At 48.3% G+C, this 18,060-nt stretch overlaps 1 protein-coding gene across 1 annotated transcript in view; it reads right to left on the bottom strand.

Annotated features, from left to right (window-relative positions):
* The window catches only part of CLIP2 (CAP-Gly domain containing linker protein 2), a gene marked incomplete at its 5' end in the record, with an annotated part of 61,527 nt that overhangs the window by 34,138 nt on the left and 9,329 nt on the right, over window positions 1-18,060 (bottom strand). Inside the window, one exon of the mRNA XM_082008793.1 lies at window positions 5,339-5,877. Within this exon, the coding sequence (XP_081864919.1) occupies window positions 5,339-5,877 (539 nt within the window). The remainder of the gene's footprint in view (window positions 1-5,338; window positions 5,878-18,060) is intronic.

The following is an 18,060-nucleotide window of genomic DNA, read 5'->3' as shown; positions in this document are numbered from 1 at the left end:
AAGACGTGAAATAATGATGTGTAAGTACCAGGGGGTAAATGCACATACCTGTGGGAAATGCATGCCATCACTTACTGGGGCCACGTCCCAGCTGACAGCCAGGGACAGCGTTCAGCAAGCTTGTGGGAAGGTGGAGATGTGGCCTGTGGTCAGGTTTGTCTGTAAATACAACTTACTTCAGGTGGCATCCGACCATCAGCAGTTTCATCTGACCAGATATTCACTATGTCATCTGCAAATGCCAGAACTGGCTTTTAAGGTGAGGGGAGAAAGAGACAGCCAGGAATTACAGGACAGTCCTCCCTGTGTGAAGTTACAGGGGTTTTTATAGTTTCTTTTAATCCAACCACTTATCTTTGTGCCTTCCCATTCCCACAGCACAAGTCAGCATTGCACAGGGACAAGTCTGACAGCACGGCTGATGCAAGACATTTGTGCACATTTATCTTTCAGGCACCAGTGAGAAAATAATGTCCTAGGGATGTGGTGTAAGAGGAAAGCCTAGAATTACAGCATCCCCTCCGGAGGCTGCCTCCGATACAAAGTCCGCCCACATTAATGATACAGCTTGCTCCACCACGGGCCACTCACAACTATTTAATGACAGATACTGCACACAGAAGACAAGGACTGGCCAGTGCATCAGCCCAAATGAAGGGTTAGGAAGGGCGTGTGCGTGCACGAAAAGCCTCAAGGGTTAATGTGGCAGCAGGGCAGGGCGGTTGCTTTGGGCTATTAGTTTCCTCTCAGTTTCACTAGTGACTGGGAACACTTGCTCCTGTGACAACAGCGGTCGCGCTGTGTTTCACGTCACACAAGGGCAACAGCCTTATATGAGGAAAGAGCTTGGGCTAGGAGACCTAGATGTTTTCCTGCCTCTTAAATCCTGAAAACAACTGGAAGACTGCACTTCCCACTGCCCGTCACAAACCTCCATCGGGACGGAGATCCACGATTCCCACGCTCCCGTGCGAGGTCTCGGGCTCTGCTACGCTCTCCGGTCACGACACAGCAACTGCTGGTCTCCTTATGGACCGAGCTGAAAGCAGGCACAGAAATACTAAAAAAAAAACCTCCCCTGAAAATACTACTTTGGTAGAAATACAGAATAGGATCTTTTTTTCTTTTTTTTACTGCCTGATTTGCAATAAGGAAAGAAGTCTTGTGCTCGTTAGTCTGTAAAGCCCATAACAGGAGCATTGCTGCACCGCCAACACCCCAGCAAGCGAGGAGAGCTCTGATGGTTAACCGGGAAAATAAAGAGCACGAATCCTTCCTTCGTAACCCCTCACGTGTCTTCGCGCCAGCACGGCTTCAGTGCCAGGTACCGAAATAGCTCAAAGCGAGCTGGTAGCAGCGGAGCCCGAGGGGAAGGGCTTAGGCTGCAAGTCTCCTCGCTGGGGAGCTTCTAATGGAAATGATTTTTTCACTCAGGTGGTTAAAGGCTTTCTGCAGCTTCAGGCTGGCAGAGCAGGGCTGGGGCGGGGGTGTGCAGGGGGGATGCTGAAGAAAAGGACGCGATTAGTTTATTCATGAGAATTTTCTGTCATTTGCCAGTAGCCAGAGGTCGCAACACACCGCGGGCAAAAATACTTTGCAGCATACAGAGGAGAAAATGATTAAACTCACACGCTCGGGGGGAGCCCAGAGTGTATTTCCACCAGCCTAACCAGCCCACCGCCGCAGCCCTGCCCGTCCCCATCAGCCGAGGCGCCGCTCCGTCGTAATCATCTCCCTGCTAGCGCCGCTGCTGCTATTCCAGCATCTATTCTGGTTTTGGCCACCTGCAAGTTCTAGCAAAATCACAAGCCTAGAATCCACCCGAAGGGTATCCGGGACAACACCCCACAGCAATAGAGTTGATCAGTCACTGGGACAGAACCTGGCCCTTAAACAGTCTTGTTTGCATTTCAGTACTGAAGAGTACAATCCCAGTGAGCAGACAGAAGGCTGGCTAAAGGGCAGAATACCTCTACGAAGAGGATTATTTTTATTTTTTTAATAATTATTTTTTATTTAGACTGACACATAGAGATCAGCCACCTCCTTCCCACCTTTAAGAAAGCAACTACATCTAGGATGGAATGAGTTCAGTTGCTGAGAAAGTCTCCCCCCAAAGCATGTAAAATACATTTTCTTAGGTGAAAACCACAGCAGAGAGTCCTCCCAAGCAGAAAATGCTCAACTGCTCCATTGCTCTGTTTCCATCCCTTCTTTCCCTGGAGGAAGGCAACAAGCCAGCCGCACATTAACAGCGGCACTCCAGCGACTATTATACTTCGGGAAGCTCCATTCTTACTAAAGCAAAGGTTAATTGCTCCACATTCATTTGCCAGACTTCAAGAGATGAGTTCTACAATGTTAGGGTGAGGCTTCAATCCCTTTAATGCAATTTTTGACTCTCTGGGAAAAAGTACGAGTTAGAAAGTGCCAGAGGCAAATACTATCTAATTCTTCTAATGCAAAACTAAAAGTCACTTTTCGCAACTGCTACAGAGTCAGAAAAGGTCTCAGAACAAAGTCATTGAAAAGCAAAAATGTCTTCGAGCTATAATGGACTTTAATGCAGTTAAAGAAAACCACCAGCAGGAAACGACCAGAACGCAGAGCAGCCAGCTGCAGTCTGCGCAGACCTGCAAGGGACCTCTGCAACCTCCGGCTCCATCCACTGAGCAGTTACAGAAAACACGTGTCCTCCTCACTTGGAAAGCTTTTGGTGGATGCCATCTGCCTAAAAGTCATTCTCAAACAAAAAGATAGTATTTCAGAAAAGCACGGACAACATTACAAAAGTAATAAAGACAATTAAAACTGTGCCAATCCATAGAGGACAAGAACAAAGATTTACTCAGGGAATTTGAGGCAACTCAGGTTAACCCAGAATTACTGTTTATGTATCCGAACACCAAAAATGATTAACTGATATCTCCGTTACTAAAAAGAGCCATCTGCCAAGCCAAGCACATGTCACTGAACCATAACAGCAAATTATTTCATCTTGTTGTCATTATTTGTTCTTTTCCTGGAGCTCTGCTACTACATGCAAACAATTCCTCATGTTTCCGTATGCAGAGCATTCCTGCTAGAGCCAGTGGGATGCTGAGCTCATTCCAGATTTGCTCTTTTTGGAGCTGTTTATTACACTAACAAATCATAGCACAAATTTTATCTTATAACATCTGGGGTGGATAAATTAGCAGGGACGGAGGGCAGGCTTTTAAGGATGCACCTTCATTAAAAACAAACAAAAAACACAAACACAACCATCCCCAAACCCCCAAAAAACAACTCAACAGAAGCCAAGCGGAGAGATGCTAGCATGGAGATGCTGAAATCTCCATCTGTGTGGGCCCCACCACGGTACACCGAGTTTTAAGTGGACAGACCCTGCCTCGGTGAGCTTACAGTCAGGAGAAGAGAGAGGTTAAACAATTCAGTCTGGAGAATGCTATTCCATTGCCTGGCTGGTCCCGAAAGAACAGGGCCAGGTTCACCATAGATTTTATATTTTGCAGTTTACCTTCTATGACTGCTGCTCCTAAAATGGGAAGTTCTCACCTGAGCACTCTTCCCCGCTGCCTGCAACAGGTAAAGGAGAAAACGGGAGCAAACAAACTCAAAGGAGAGATCCCCCAGGTGGGGGGGAATTCCCCCCCACGTGTGGCTGCTTTAAACACGCCAACATGAAGCATCAGTGCGTGTGTAAGCAGCGAACGCCTCTGCCGCCTTTCCCTGCCCACCCCTGGCCCTGGCACCGGCAGGGTCAGCAGCAGCTCTGCCGACAGCCGGCACGGGGAGGGAAGAGAGGCAGACTCTGGCGAAAGGAAGACGACAGACAAGCGACAGACCCTTGAGCAGCTGTCAGCTCCTGCCACAATACAGAATGCAATGCATATTTTGGGGAAAATCTGAGAATGTAAAACTTTCTCACCTCTACAGCTAGGTCTAGAAGCCCACGTGTTCACACTAGATTTACTAAGTGTCATATCCAGTGGGCACAAGCAGAACCCATCCTCACTCTTCCTCCTCTGAAAATGAGGCAACTTTAAATTGTTTATATTTTATTTAAATAAAATGAAAACTATCGGACAACCCAACAGCGTTTTGGTGTGCGAGTGTATCGCTAGCTTTGAAAGGGTATTTGCAATGCCAGAGGCGCCTGACATTTCGACACAACACATCCCGAAATCCTCAGAGCAGACTGTCCCACGTGAAGTTTTGACTCGGAGGACACGCGTGGCCCGTCGCAGCCGCTCGGTGCTGCCCAGCCACCTAGGGCTGCTCCAACACGGGCCAACTGCCCAGGGTCGCCGTGGGGCTGCAGAGAGCAAAGGAATCGACTCCATCAGCTTGAGCCACAGCCTGCCCAGGGTTGCTGCTATCACCAGCGGAAAAACCCGCTCTCCGGACCACGGAGGACATTTGGGACTGCCTCTGACACCCCCCTGCACACACTCCCGATTCACGTGGGCTGCGTATCATACACGCTAAACAAAACTAAACTCTCTTTTACAGAACTGCAGAACAAAAGTCAGTCTTTCCGTGCTTCGGTATCTTTCCTTTCCTTCTCCACCTCCACTGAAAGCACTACCCCTTTGCTAGGACACAAATGGTGACAAGCTTGATGGCAAACTTGCAGTAAGCCATTCTTAGCACCTTGAAGTCATCAGGTACTGTATTCTAGATAATGAAAACAACAACAGAAGTCAGGTGTGGAGAACCCATGTGTCAGTACAGTGATCTCTCCCAAAGGCCTGCCCTTTTATAAAAATAACTGCAAGTTTCTTTCTGTACAGGAAAGGAGTTAGTGTCATATCCAACGTATAAAAACTGAAGCACCAAAAGGGGAGCGACCAGCTAGGAGAGATTCTTGCAAATACTTGCAGAGTAGGTACAACCTCATGGAAAACAACGCACTCTGTTGCAAATTCCTTGAAAACCCTGATACACACCATTACGGAGAGCATCACAGGATTAGAAAATAATCATCAATGATTTTTCTTCTATTTCCCTCTCATGTTTGAGGTGCTCTCTCTCTGACCTCATTCTACCGCTCAGGACTTGTCCGAGACAAGAAATGCTCTGAAATATGTTGTCTTGCATCAATGTGAGAGAGAGAGACATGTCCAGAAGACACAGCATCCCAAATAACAGTGAATGCATAAGTCTGATGCCTGCTTGGTGCAGGCGTCCCTCTTCCAAGACCACACTCTGTCCCACACCTCACCACCAACTCCGTCCTCTTTTTAATCTTGTCCCGAGCCTGACCAGGAGCGCTTTAGGGAGGGGACAAATTCTTGTCCTTTGCCTTTCTAGGGGGACCCCACGATCAACTCACCAGCACACGATCTCCAAGCCGCAAGTCCTTCTCCCCTTTTTTCACAGACCCACTGTCCGAGAGGTTAGATCCAGACTCGTTGCCCGTCTTCATGGCGCTGTTCAAGACGCTCTCCCGCAGGGGGATGACGCGAGTGGAGAGAGGTGGCGTGGCCGTCCCCGAGTGCAGTGACAAGTTCTGAGCCGTCAGGGAGTCCACGGAGGGGGCGTCGCTCCCCGAACCCTCGGCCACCGGCTGCCGCGTCAGCTTGGACGGTCGCGTAAAAATCCCCTGCAGCGGCTGGCATTCAAAGTAACGTACTCCACCAACAGAGCCGTCATTCTTACCCACTGGGTCATCCAGAACGACCCCTGCCCACTGGCCCGGAGCAAATTGCGTCTCCCCAAGATACTGGATCACACCTGGCTTCACTCCATTTACCCAGACACGTTCGCCCACCACAAAGTCTCCCAGGAAATCATCGCCCACCTCGGCAACCTTTGAACCCGACTTCTCGGCGCTGGCGGTGGAGGTGGTACCCTGCTTGTGTAAAGGTGAGCCTGTGAATCAAGGGAAAAGAGGTTTTGATATGAGGAGAAATCCTAAAAGGCAGCCAAAACACCAGGAAAGGGCATTTACAAAAAGGAAACATCTGGGACCACAACTTCATTTGCAGGTTCACACTTGGTTAAGGTTAAAACCTGAGCGATCCCATTACTTACACATCTTCCTCAGCAGGAAAGCAATCTGCACACAAATCCCCGTATGCTGCCCACTTTCTGCAGGTCTCACAGACAACATAAAGAACCGACCCCATGTCTTCACCCCCCTTTATAATGCCCACTTACCCCCAGTCCCATCATAGCACCGAGGGGTATTTTGTGTGGCAGCACTAACAGGCATAAGCTCAAGAAGACATGAGCAGTGGCAAGTGCTTAAGGATTAGGAGAGGACCAATGAACTGCTGCTTTGAAGAAAAATGCCAAAGTCAGCCTTTCATCCAAAAATAAAAAGTAAGAAAAAAAAATAAAACCAGAAGTGAGTGAGGTACTGATGTTTTAGTACCTGGCACTGTGAGCACTCCACGTTTCTGGACACGGGCAAACAGTCCAAGCATTGAGAGTCCCACCAAGGGCGTTAATAGCTCCCATGGGACCACGCAGCTGCCTGCGCAAACTACTGCGTTTTCCCAGCTGCTGCCATGCTCTTTGCTGGAGCAGAACCAAGCAGTGAGCAGACACCTGGGCTATGATCATATAAACAGCATATCTATAAACAGGAAGCATCTACAAACCCCTGCGTGCGCGGCCTTCCCAGGGCTGACGCGCCGGGCACTGAACGCAATGGAACCTGCAATAAAGAACGCTCTTGTTCCTGCATCAGCCCCTCAAGCCGAAGCCAGACCTCCAGCAACGCTTTGCTGCGCTGGGAGAAGGAAAACCACAGGTGAGCTGGAAATGCACCGTCCCACTCGTTCTCTCCAACGCACCCAGGACTGGCCGAACGCGACTGGCGTCTGAAGGGGAACAAAGGCAACCCCAGCAAACGAGTTAGCAGTGACCCCGCTCCTGCTGACCCCAGTGCCCAACTCCCTTATCGCAAACTTTGGGCTTTCAGCCTCGGCCCCAGGGGAACGAAAGAAAAGGACACACGGACTTCATTAAAACACTCTGAAGACTAAAGGGGGAAGTTAAGTAAAGCCCTAAAAGAAATTACAGGAGATTAAGGAAATAAGCTTGCAAAATAAGATCCAGCAAGCCATACATCACGGACCTTCAGTCATCCTCAGCTGCTGGTAGCACTGAGGTCCCGAGTGTGCTTCTACCCACGGCTGGTGTAGGGAGTGTGCGCCTGAGGCTTGGTCTCAACACGTCCTGCGCTCAATGAAAGCTACCTGGACTCTTCACCCAAGCTTTGAGCTGAAATTTCTGCGTGCCACCAACCAGAAAAGCCTAGAGCACACCCAGGCAGAAAATTGTATTTGCTACCAGACAAAGCTGACAGAGAAAGTCTAACCAGCTGCAAAGACAAGTCAAACTGGAGTGCTTATCTGAAACGAACTGTGAAACTTGTTCAGCCTCAGCCATCACTATTGCTCAGCCTGCACCATTTCTACAGCTCTCTCAGAAGTAATGGGCCTGACAGATCACGCTCCGCTCCTAGAAAGCCTGAAGAATATAAAACTCTCAAACACAGATACCTCAAGCTTTGCTAAAGGTCTAGTGTGAGGGGAAAGAAAAGGGCACCAGTGCTTCAGTGCTAGTACAAAGAACCTACAGTTTCTGCTAAACCAGCTGCATTAAGAGGGATTAACATTGACACTTTGGTTCTCATTAGACTCCAGAGTCAACACTCTTGACAAATCTCTACGCCACAATTGTACCAGTTTGTTGGTGGCTCCTGGAAGGCAGCAGTACCTCTGCCTGGTCTGAACCTGATCTGAACCAGGACAGAGCAGTGGTTAAGGCACAATCGTACAAACTCCTCTTATGAACAGAACCGCCTCCAACCTGCTCACTAGAGACTTCATGGGCTGGAGCTGGAGCAACTCCTGAGAAATTTAGCTAAACAGGGAACGCACAGCACAACACATGGGGCGTGTTCAAGAGGCCCTTCCTGTGGTGGGCACAGAACGGGCAGTGACAGAAATACTGTTCCCAGCTGAACCCATTAGCAGCAACCCAGTCGGCAGTGCTGCCGGCAAAGCTCGGCCAGCTCCCTGGGAGAAAGGGATGCGCCTTCTCTCGGCGTTTTGGCCCCGCTCTGAAAGCTTCCTCAACCTCACATGTTCTTCATTAACTAATTTTTATTTTTTTTTTTTTTTGCAATTGCCTGACTTTCAAGCTTGTGTTACTCTCAATCTTGTAAAAGATAGTACCTCAAAAGGGGCTCCGGTAGGGGTATGGCATTACATCCAAGAACCAGTGTCACTTCAAGAACTGAAAAACAAGAGACTATAAGGATGCTTAGAGCTTTTGACCTTTACAAAAGACTTTAAATAAAAAGCGGGGTGGGTTGGGGGAACAGGGCTCCATCCATGTGAACCATAAAGACAATGATAAGCTGAAAATAAGGCCACCATTTTAATTTCAATGCTAATTGCACAAGACAATAAAACAGTTAGATTAAGAACCAACAAGTTACGTTTTAAAAAAAAGTCTTTCAGTTTAGTAACCAGAGATGGCTACAGGGGTTCATCACCAACAACGTCTGTGATATGTATCTCTCTCCTTCCATGGGTATGAGAAAAAATTAAATTAGAAACACAACTTGCATCCCGGTTTCATGCTCAGCAGAGTGCCATAACACACGGATCTCGTGCTGCTGACATGTTTGCAGCAGATATATGCAACGTGCCAAGCAGAATAACCAACTTCAACCCTACTGTACAGGGAACTATAAGCAAAGAAATTTGGAGGGGGAGCTCTGCATCTGTAGTTACAAAAGATCAAAGCTGTTTTTCTAGCCATACTGGAGCCTGAGTTTCAGCACACTAGCAGTCCTTATTGTGGCTGTTAATGATCAAGATACAGGTTATATTAGCTCTCACAAACACCTCTGCAACATGGCTGGGATAAGCAAACCCTTCAGCAGCGAAGCTCAAGCAAAGAAAGGCAGGAAGGCTGCCCAAGGCTGAACAAACAACGCAGCAGGATTTAAAGCCACGTCTAGACTCACCGTATTTCACTGCAAGAGCAAACACCTTCAAAAACTGACTTGGACTAGAAAAAAAAAAAACGAACAGTTCATTGGACTCGTGGTATAACACTGCGTTCCCCATAAAGCCAAAAATTCAGTGGGACTTTATACACTCTGTTCATTTTAGGTGCCTGTCTGACAGGCAGGGCTGCCAAACTACAGTAATTATTCCATCTCGGGGAAACAGTCTAATTACAGGCTCCTGAGCAGAGCAGTGCAGTCAGAAGCATTACTGTTCTTTAGCATGAGGTGAATGATTCAAAAAGGTAGGATTTAAGTGAGGAACCGCCAGAAGGATCACCTTCTTCATTATGGCCATGCCAGAGAAACTTGGTATTTTACATGATCTTCATTACCTGTATAAAAAATAACAACTAAGGCACTGATTTTCCTACAGTGCAGTTACCAGGCTTTTGTGCACTATGTTTTCAGAGAAGCCGAGAGTCACTATCATCAAGCTAAATCCTTTCTTCTTGGCTTCATGTCTGATGGACCCACTAACTAGATAGCCAGACAACATCTAGAGAAGTTTGAGTAGACTAAGCTCTGATCCTCCCAGGTAGGTATCTGGTCACCAGCCCTTCAGAAGGCAAAAAGTAGTGATGAGCAACTTGTCTTCGATCCCATGAGTATCTTAGCCCAAAACAGACATCATCTGACAGTACTGCTCTCAAAGATATGAGATCTGGAGTTACCTGCTCTCCAAGCAGCTCTTCCAGCTTAGGGGAAAGCCACCCAAATGGCCAGAACTCCTGAGCTTTCTCCAGCCTACAGGCACCTAAAGAGCTGGTCTATGCCTGTGTCCTTTGGTTTTGCTGTTTCTGGAGAAGAAAAACCTTGTTCTAGTGAGAATCCCCACTTAAACACCGACAAGTTCCAAGAAACTCAGTAAGAGCAAACTGAGGGTACAGATGTTGGGTACCAAGCTGAGAACAGGGTTACACAAAAGAAACCCAACAAAATGTAGACTGAGTATTTCCTACTCCAATCCCCCCGTTATCTGGCAATGCCAATCAAGAAGCCACAGAAACTCTCTGGATGTCACTAACTCAGCAGCTCACCTGGAAGCCAGTGATGAGGAAAGCTCTTTCCTCCTTGGTCCAGGAGGATCTCCCTCTGCTGCTCTGTCCAACACAAACCTCGCTTGCTAGACAGGACTGCAACAGCAGCTCCTCCCTCTCTCTGAGGCCAGGCTCCAAGACACAACAAGCAGTAAGCAGGATCTCTTCCACGTGGGCTTTTCCAACTTTACAACCCTATTGTGTTCATTAGCTGGCTCATTCTGTCAGGTCTTCCTGTAGGTCACAGCTTTCAGGGCTGAACAACAACTTCTAAATCAAAGTCAAGCACAGCATCCGCTAAATGCAAATCTTATCCAACTCTAAATCTCTATTTTCCCGTTATAACAACAACCACAGCAGACCTGGAGCTTAGGGCCCTTTTTGCAAATTCATCAGTTTTAGGAGCCCATGGTGACAGGGTACCCCACACTGACAGGGCACCAATACTTTGGGAGCCAAACAAATTCCTACCAGCCAAGAGCTGCAGAGGTTAAAGGTGTTAACTGAAGCTTCAGCCTGTTCACGTGGCTCTCATTACCGTGTCAATGAAAGCCATGTGTCTGCAATCCCTGGAAGCGCAAGGACTTTTGCAGACAGGGGACGGACTCTTCCAGCTCTTGGAAACATCTGCGGTAGGAAGAGGTGAACAGCTTCGCACAGTACAGGAGCAAGAAACGCTCCCTCCAAGTAAGCTCTGGAAGCTGAAGGAGGAGGAACAGAGTACTTGCTCTGCAGTGTCAGCAGGAATAACCTTCTTTGCAGGACCCCCGACGAGATGCTCAGCCTCGCGCTACCTTTAAGTGCCGTCCACATCCAGCGCAACTACACATCCCCTCACTCCCTCCACATCTTTCGACCTCCCACAGCACTGCAGTTGCTCATTTCTTATCGCCAGGCGATTGAAACAAAGGGGAAAGGAAACTTGTTTCTAAAGGGGAGGAGGAAGAGGAGGAAAAAAATAGCTTAGCAGGAGAAGCGGTGCATAGTGAGTGTTGTCCATGTATTTCCTACTCCCTTTTGTGATCTTACTGCTCCCGAGACACATGCCAGGCATGCCGACTGCCAAAGGAATCAGAAATGCCACAGCCTGTTTGTGTTGCCATGGGAATCAGGAGACCAGCAGTTAATTGATAAAATGGAGGCACACTAGATTTAGAAGAAAGACAGGGAGAAAGAAAGAGAAAAAAAAAAAAAGATATGCCAGAGTAGCATTTCATGCCAGGAAGAAGGGAGGAAGAAATGAGAAAACGTGTGATATTTACAGAAGAGCTTTACAGTGCCCCTAGGAAAGGTGTTTTTCCTTCTCCATTTTAATTTTCAGAGGTTTTTACCCTCAAATCCCATCCCAACACAAGACAGCCTGACACACAGCACAGAAGTGCCTGTCCACTGCCGGGCTGCATTCCCTCCCCGCAGCAGTCAATAAGCTTCTCATCCACTAGCTGGCAAGAAAAGCTGCTCCAGCCTGGCAGAAGCATCGCTGTCTCTAGACCTGATGACACCACACCCTCAGCTCCCTGGCCCGCGCTTCCGACGGCACTACGACGGCATGCCCTGCAGCTCCTGAGCATCTCCCGACGCGCAGTCCTGCGACCCAACGAACTAGTCAAAAGGCTTTGTGTTTTTTCGGCAGGGCTTTAGGACGGCCTTGCAACGCTCATTTGAAGCCAAGACAGATTTTGTCAGCTGGAAAACCCCACTGCTGGCCACAGAGGTGACAGCTAAAAGGAATAATGAATGTTTTTACGGCCACAAAGGATTAGGTAAGAGCCTAAGAGGCATGAGAGCAGCCTGGCTCGCTGCTTGGTTCAATGCTCAGGCGATGGCGTGGGGATGTGCTCTCAGCTGGGACGGCAGACACCGCCCCTGCGCAAGCTGCAGCCTGTGCTCGGGGCACCCAAACGTCTGCGGTGGATGACACCTTCCCATTCAACAGACCACCACCCTCCACTGCGAGCCGGAGGTGTAGAACAGCAGCGTGTTGTCTTTACAACCAAGTACCTACCAGCTCCCAGCTCCCCGGTTTTTTACCCGTGCTTTTACACCGCAATTACTGCAAGCCTCTCCAGGTCTGCAATGCATTTCACCTGCGAGCATAACACTACAGAAAAGCACTAACTGATGGAGAGCAGAGCTGATGAGAGCTTCCCCTACGGGAGGGGGGAGACGGCGAAGAAGGACAGTCCAAAGCATCCCCATCGACTACAGTAGCTGGTCCACCAGGCAAGAGCCAAGGAGGGACAACCTGCTGCACCTCCAGGAGCTGCCACCTGGGCAGGCAGGGAGATGGGGCTTCGCTCGGCAGCACCAGCGGCCGCCATGCAGGCTGACGGGGACTCCCGTGGGAGGCGGGCTGGCTGCCTTCACAGCGCTCGGTGATGGCGAGGCCTCACCACATGTGCTTTCCAGGTTCCCACACAGGGATCGGAGCTTCTCAAAGCAGCTTGGGTTACAGAAACATGACGCTGCTGGCTATCAAGTGAAAGCCAGCCCACTCTGCTGCACCCAAATTCAAATTATGGAGCACAGCAACGAAGCAGCTGTTTTCTTCAAGATTTATCATGGCCCTTGCAAGCTGCAGGATAAGGCAGTCATAGAGAGCGAAGAGGTGACTGTGAGAGAAAGCAATGCTTTGCAGGCGATAGCCGAATGCCTGGCAGCACGCTGTGGGAGGAAGCAGCCCGAGAGATTTATGGCCGATTTGGAAACAACAACTGAACGCTCTGCAAGTTCAAAGCTGAAAAGTTGGGGCTGTAATCTGGCATGGAGACGAGCTCTGCATCTGGCACCCTGGAAATCTATTGCCCCTACTGTTCCCTGGAATAACCCCCATGGCGTGGGCATTAAGATCTGATACAACTTCAGCATCGCTGGCTTTAGCTCCTTTGAAGGGAGGAGACAGACCTAGGAGAAACCTGTGATGAGGAGGAAGGAAAAGAGGACAGTAAGAAAGCGAACAGGAATTACGAATGAGCAAGCAAAATCGAGTGAGGACCACGGCACAGTTGCTTTGCCCTGGATGCAAGGAGATGCCCGTTGAGGCAGATATTTGTCTTCACAAGGGCAGCTGGGAAGAGCACTGAACCTCAGTCGTACTGAACAAAGGAGTTCTTATAAAGGTCTCATTCAAGAGCCTGACTGGTACGAAATCTGCTCTGCCACAGGCGAGACGTGCATTCTTGGTGCCCGCTGGAGATGGGAGGGATGGAGGACCCTGGGGTTTACCGGCTATGCTAGATCAGATCCAGTATAACTCTTCAAGGAAACAAACAGCAAAGATGCATCTTTGTCATGTGTGAGGATTTTAAGTTTTTCAAATAAACAAGGGTATTCAACAAAATATGCAAAGCAGACAGGTTTTGGCAGCACAGGGCACCAGGGAGGCAAGTGACTAGTAGAAAATGCACAAGGTTTCTTTCACTGAGGGATAATTAGCTTGCAGCATATGGATGGATCCATTAATCTCAAGATTACAGTCTTAATTTTTATATAATTATTATTTTTAAGATCGTAAGTATATTCTTTCAACATTCACGTTTCAATACGCTATTCAATGTTTTCTGGTCTGAAAACAGGGCCCAGCTATCACACCTCTGGAGCAGCACCCTTTTTTCCCAGAAAAGAATGAAAACCAAAATCCCAGACTTTTCAGGGTGTTTCAGGTTTGACAAAAAGAACAGAGCTCCCACGCCTTCCTCCCCAGCTTCTGCCACCCTCTGCCTCTAGAAATAAGTCACAGACACGTTTGGAAAACTAGGACTACGCTTAAGTAAGTCCTGGTGTATTACAGAATAATACAGGCTTCACTCTTCTGTAAATAAGTCATAAAATCACTTCAACTAGAGAATATTCCACTTGGAAGCATTGCTCACTTTATTCACCATAGGTTGTTCTAACTAGAGGATATAGTTTTCCATTTAAACAAGCCCTTGGCTGTAAAGGGTCATTAAGTGCTGTCCCCCCAGCCCACACCCAGTCTGGGTTACCTTGCCCGGACCGTTGCAACTACTACAAGACCTAGGGACAACAAGAAGCGTCAGAAAGCAGCCCGGGGCAGCCCAGTGCCGGCGGTAACCTGTGAGACAGCCCCGAGCGCGACACCGCCAACCGGGGGAGATACACTTACCGGGATGGCTCCTACCCCGCACGGTGAGCTTCCTTCCAGCGGCCCGAGCGACGCACCGCGTAACACAACCTCCCCTTAAGTCACCAGTGTGCACTCACATGCGTCCCCGGCTCTCTGGTTGCATCGCTGTAGTCACACCGTATGTTCTGTTTCTTTACAAATCTAGCACAAAGCTAACTTCTTAGGGTCTTGTCTTCTCAAAGAAGCACGGAAAAGCTTGGGAACGAGCTCAGTCTAAACCCACCATGTCTGCAAGCCCCAGCACATACATATGTGCACAGTTGTCTGCGGTTTCTTAGGCTGTGGGAATTTGTAAGGCACAAGCGTGATTTTGGGGCTGCTATTACGGAAGTGTAGACAGCTGCTCTCAGTGAGCTGATCCGATGACAAAAAGAAAGAAAAGGAGGCAGACACAGGTCTTTAATGAGACATTTATAAACGATTTCCCAGGCAGAGCACTGGCACTAGCACAGAGAGAGTAGTCGTCTCAGGACACCTTCTGAACTGGAGAAATTTATCTTGGGTACCAAACATTGTAAAGAGCAGCCAAGCAAAGCATAGCGCTTTCTCTCCATCAGAAAAGCAGTCAAGCAGTAGGGTTTTGAAACTTTACAGCCTTTTTAAGCATAGGATTTTTTGCTCAGGCATCATTCCTACATAAAACCCACCCGGATGGACGCTGGTGCCATTCCTAACCAGCTACAGCACTCACTGAAAGAGATGAGCAGCCAAGCAATGCGTTGCTCAAGCAGCTACACACAGAAAGGCCGTTGACTTACTCACTCAGAAATGATGGAATTATCTCACCACCAGTAAAATATGTAAGAGAAGGCACCAAAAAACAGCCTGGCTTGGTCCATCAAGAGAGTAATTAGTACTTTATGATCAGACTGGAGCCAGACCAGGGGATCAGCACCTCCAAGAACAGCAGCCCGTACAGGGAATGTGATGCAGGAGAAGTTGCTGCGTGTGCGCAGCTCGGGATATTTACTCACGGGACATAACCTGAGCAGCCATGCACAAGCAGAGTGGCCGTACCTCTAGCAATCCAGGGGAGAGGAAGGTTAAATGGCTAGGGAGAGAGCCTAGTTTGACTCTGACTTTGGCACAGACTGCCTTTGGGCATGGTACTTACTCCAGCGATATAACAAGCATGATATATATATTTCATTATATCTATTTTTGTATTTATATAAAAATATAAATTTATATATGATATAAACCTCTCACATCCTTACAGCGCTCAGCTGATCTGGTTGCCCCATTCAAGTCAGATAAGCTCTACTGTAGCGCAGCACTTGGCCCGGCACGACAGCTGGTGAGCCGTGGCACTCCTACCTGTGCTCCTGCTGCACTATCAGCTCAGGACCAGCAGCATTTTGGAGGCCCATGTGCCCCCAGCTCATGCTTAAAGCATCCTTTAGTTCAAGCCAGGGGTGCATTTGCACAGCTAGAAGTTGCAAGCTCAGGTGGCCAGTGCTCTGCTGGCGCTTGGGAAGTCTTCCCCCTGTGAAGGGCTAGACATACAGCCATCGACCACATCTGTAAGATCTCCCCTACTCTTTCTCTTGACTGATAACAACTTCTCATTTCTACCCGCTGAACCTCAGAAACATTTCCTAGGTACAAGCACAATTTTTTTTTCTCCTGAGTTTCCAGTATTACTTTACTCTGCTTCCCTCTGGCAGCAGTTGGGCAAATCTTCTCAGCAACTGCTCTTTGCAAGAGCTCACAGCCTGCAGCTGTGAAAGGTACTTTCTCATACCCTGGCTGCAGCTAGTCTTGAGGGAGAAAGTAAAAAATTTAACACCTGACATATAATAGTGCAGGAGGATGCTTGGCTAGCTCCTTACCGGCATGCCGAGAGGCTTGTTTTCAGTGTAACCAGCTATCCTGGAAGACAGCAGAGAGTTAAGCCACTGTCAGTTGAAGCACTGGGATGGTATCGGCAGCAAGGCAAGCACCATGCTTTCTGTCTTGTATGTAGGTTTTTTCCCTTCTCAGTAGAAACATGACTGCAATGCAAGTATACCAGCCCTTTGAATCATCCATCCGACTTGCCTGAACGAGGGACGCTTTAGGGGCCATCTGCAGCATCCCCAGGATCCCAGGGGAACCGCAGGAGAAGTAAAGAACAACATCTCTTAGTTGCCAAACAAACTTGCGCACAGCCCTAGGGTTGCACTGTGCTGAAACACAGCCTCGATTCATTACTTCATTGGCCATTTATTTTTGCAGCCATACATCCAGGCGCAGATCGCGCAGACTATACATCTCCCGTGAAAGTCACACAATAGACTGATTGTACACAGATCCATGCTATGCAGAATGCGGAGTTTGTTGGGCTGTTTTTGTTTTGCTTAATCTAATAAAAAGGATATTTGAGAGCCGATTAACACTGAGTCATCTTCCATTATTCCAAATATCTGGCTTAAACGGCTAAGTATCCAATTCAAAATGCAATGAGCTGTACATGAACAGGCACTACTTGCAGAAAATCCAAATCACCTATTTGCAGCAGATGTCTAATCTCTTTTTTATTGAGAAAAAACATGACCACGATCCAAATCCAACCCTAAAAAAAATATCTGAGCTATGATATGAACGTAGAGACCCACAGCAGGTTATCTCAAACCCAACAGCTGTAAGTCTCAGTGGTCACCAGAAAGTAAACATTATACCCTTCCAGGGGTGACGGTGGGCGAAGAAAGAAGTGGTGGCGGTGGGGAAATCCAAAATGTGAAGTGAGAGATCATGGACAAAGCTGTGGGAGCTAACTAGTTGAGCTGTACAAAAAACTCTCAGCACATGGTCCCACCGGGCACCCTGGCAACCCGTGAGCACACAGTGTGCTCCCAACCCCAGTGCATCCTACGGGTTTGAAAGGCTCGCATGCGAGCTATCCCTCTCTCTCATGCCACTTCTTCAGAACTTCATCAGATGATCAGTTTTATGCGTTTATCCTCTGAATACACACAGCAGTCAATCAGGGAGGATGATGGCCCCACGCCTCTTTTAGGGGTCAGGACTTTCTCAACATCATGCTATCATTATCTGAAATTTTTTGTTCAAAGTTTGCATCAAGCCCTTCTAATTTCTGGCAGGTTTGTGGTTTTTTTTTTTTTTATTTGAGCAAATACTTCCACATATAATATTCTGCAATAAGCAATTCTGTGAAATAAATTATACAGCAATATATAAGGCTCCTGTCATCTTCAGGGATGTGAATCCTAAACAACTGCACAGGTTTAAGTGTGAAATAAGACAAGCACACCCCAAGTGCAGGACTGAGATGCTGGCCCTATACGCTCAATGACTGCGCACCCTCCGCCAAGTTACAAACACCCTGATTTTTACAGGGGCAGTACTTCAGTCAATGAAAATGACTGCGGGAAGCAGCATCAGAGAGGAAAGGGGGAAGAAAAGGGAAGGCCTTTTTTGCCCCAGGACCAGGAGGGCAAAAGGCCAGAAAAGGCAAAAAAAGGCCAGGGTAACTGTCCCACTTTCATCCCTGACCCACACGATGACACGCAGCAAGACCTCATTCTCCAAGCTGTCTTGTGTGTGAACACGGGTAATACTGACCTACCTGCCAGCCCCAGGCTCCACAGGTGGTGGTGAAGCACTCGGAGTGCCTCCACAGAGAGGGTCCATATGTGCGTAGCAGGCTTATAGCTACAGAAAGTGAGAACGACTTACAGTGCGTGCTTGGTAGGAATTCCTAAAGCCGCTTGGGAAAACGCCTGGCACAGCCCTTAACTCCTGCGTAACGCTGCCCTGCAAACTAGAGCAGCCCGCTAGATCATACCAATTCATTCCAGAATTCCTGGTGTAGGTTCGGTTTTTAAGACGTACTC

The sequence above is a fragment of the Phaethon aethereus genome, assembly GCF_964289735.1.
Source record: "Phaethon aethereus genome assembly, chromosome: 19".
Classification (NCBI taxonomy): Eukaryota; Metazoa; Chordata; class Aves; order Phaethontiformes; family Phaethontidae; genus Phaethon; species Phaethon aethereus.
This window is presented reverse-complemented; position numbering and strand designations above follow the sequence as displayed.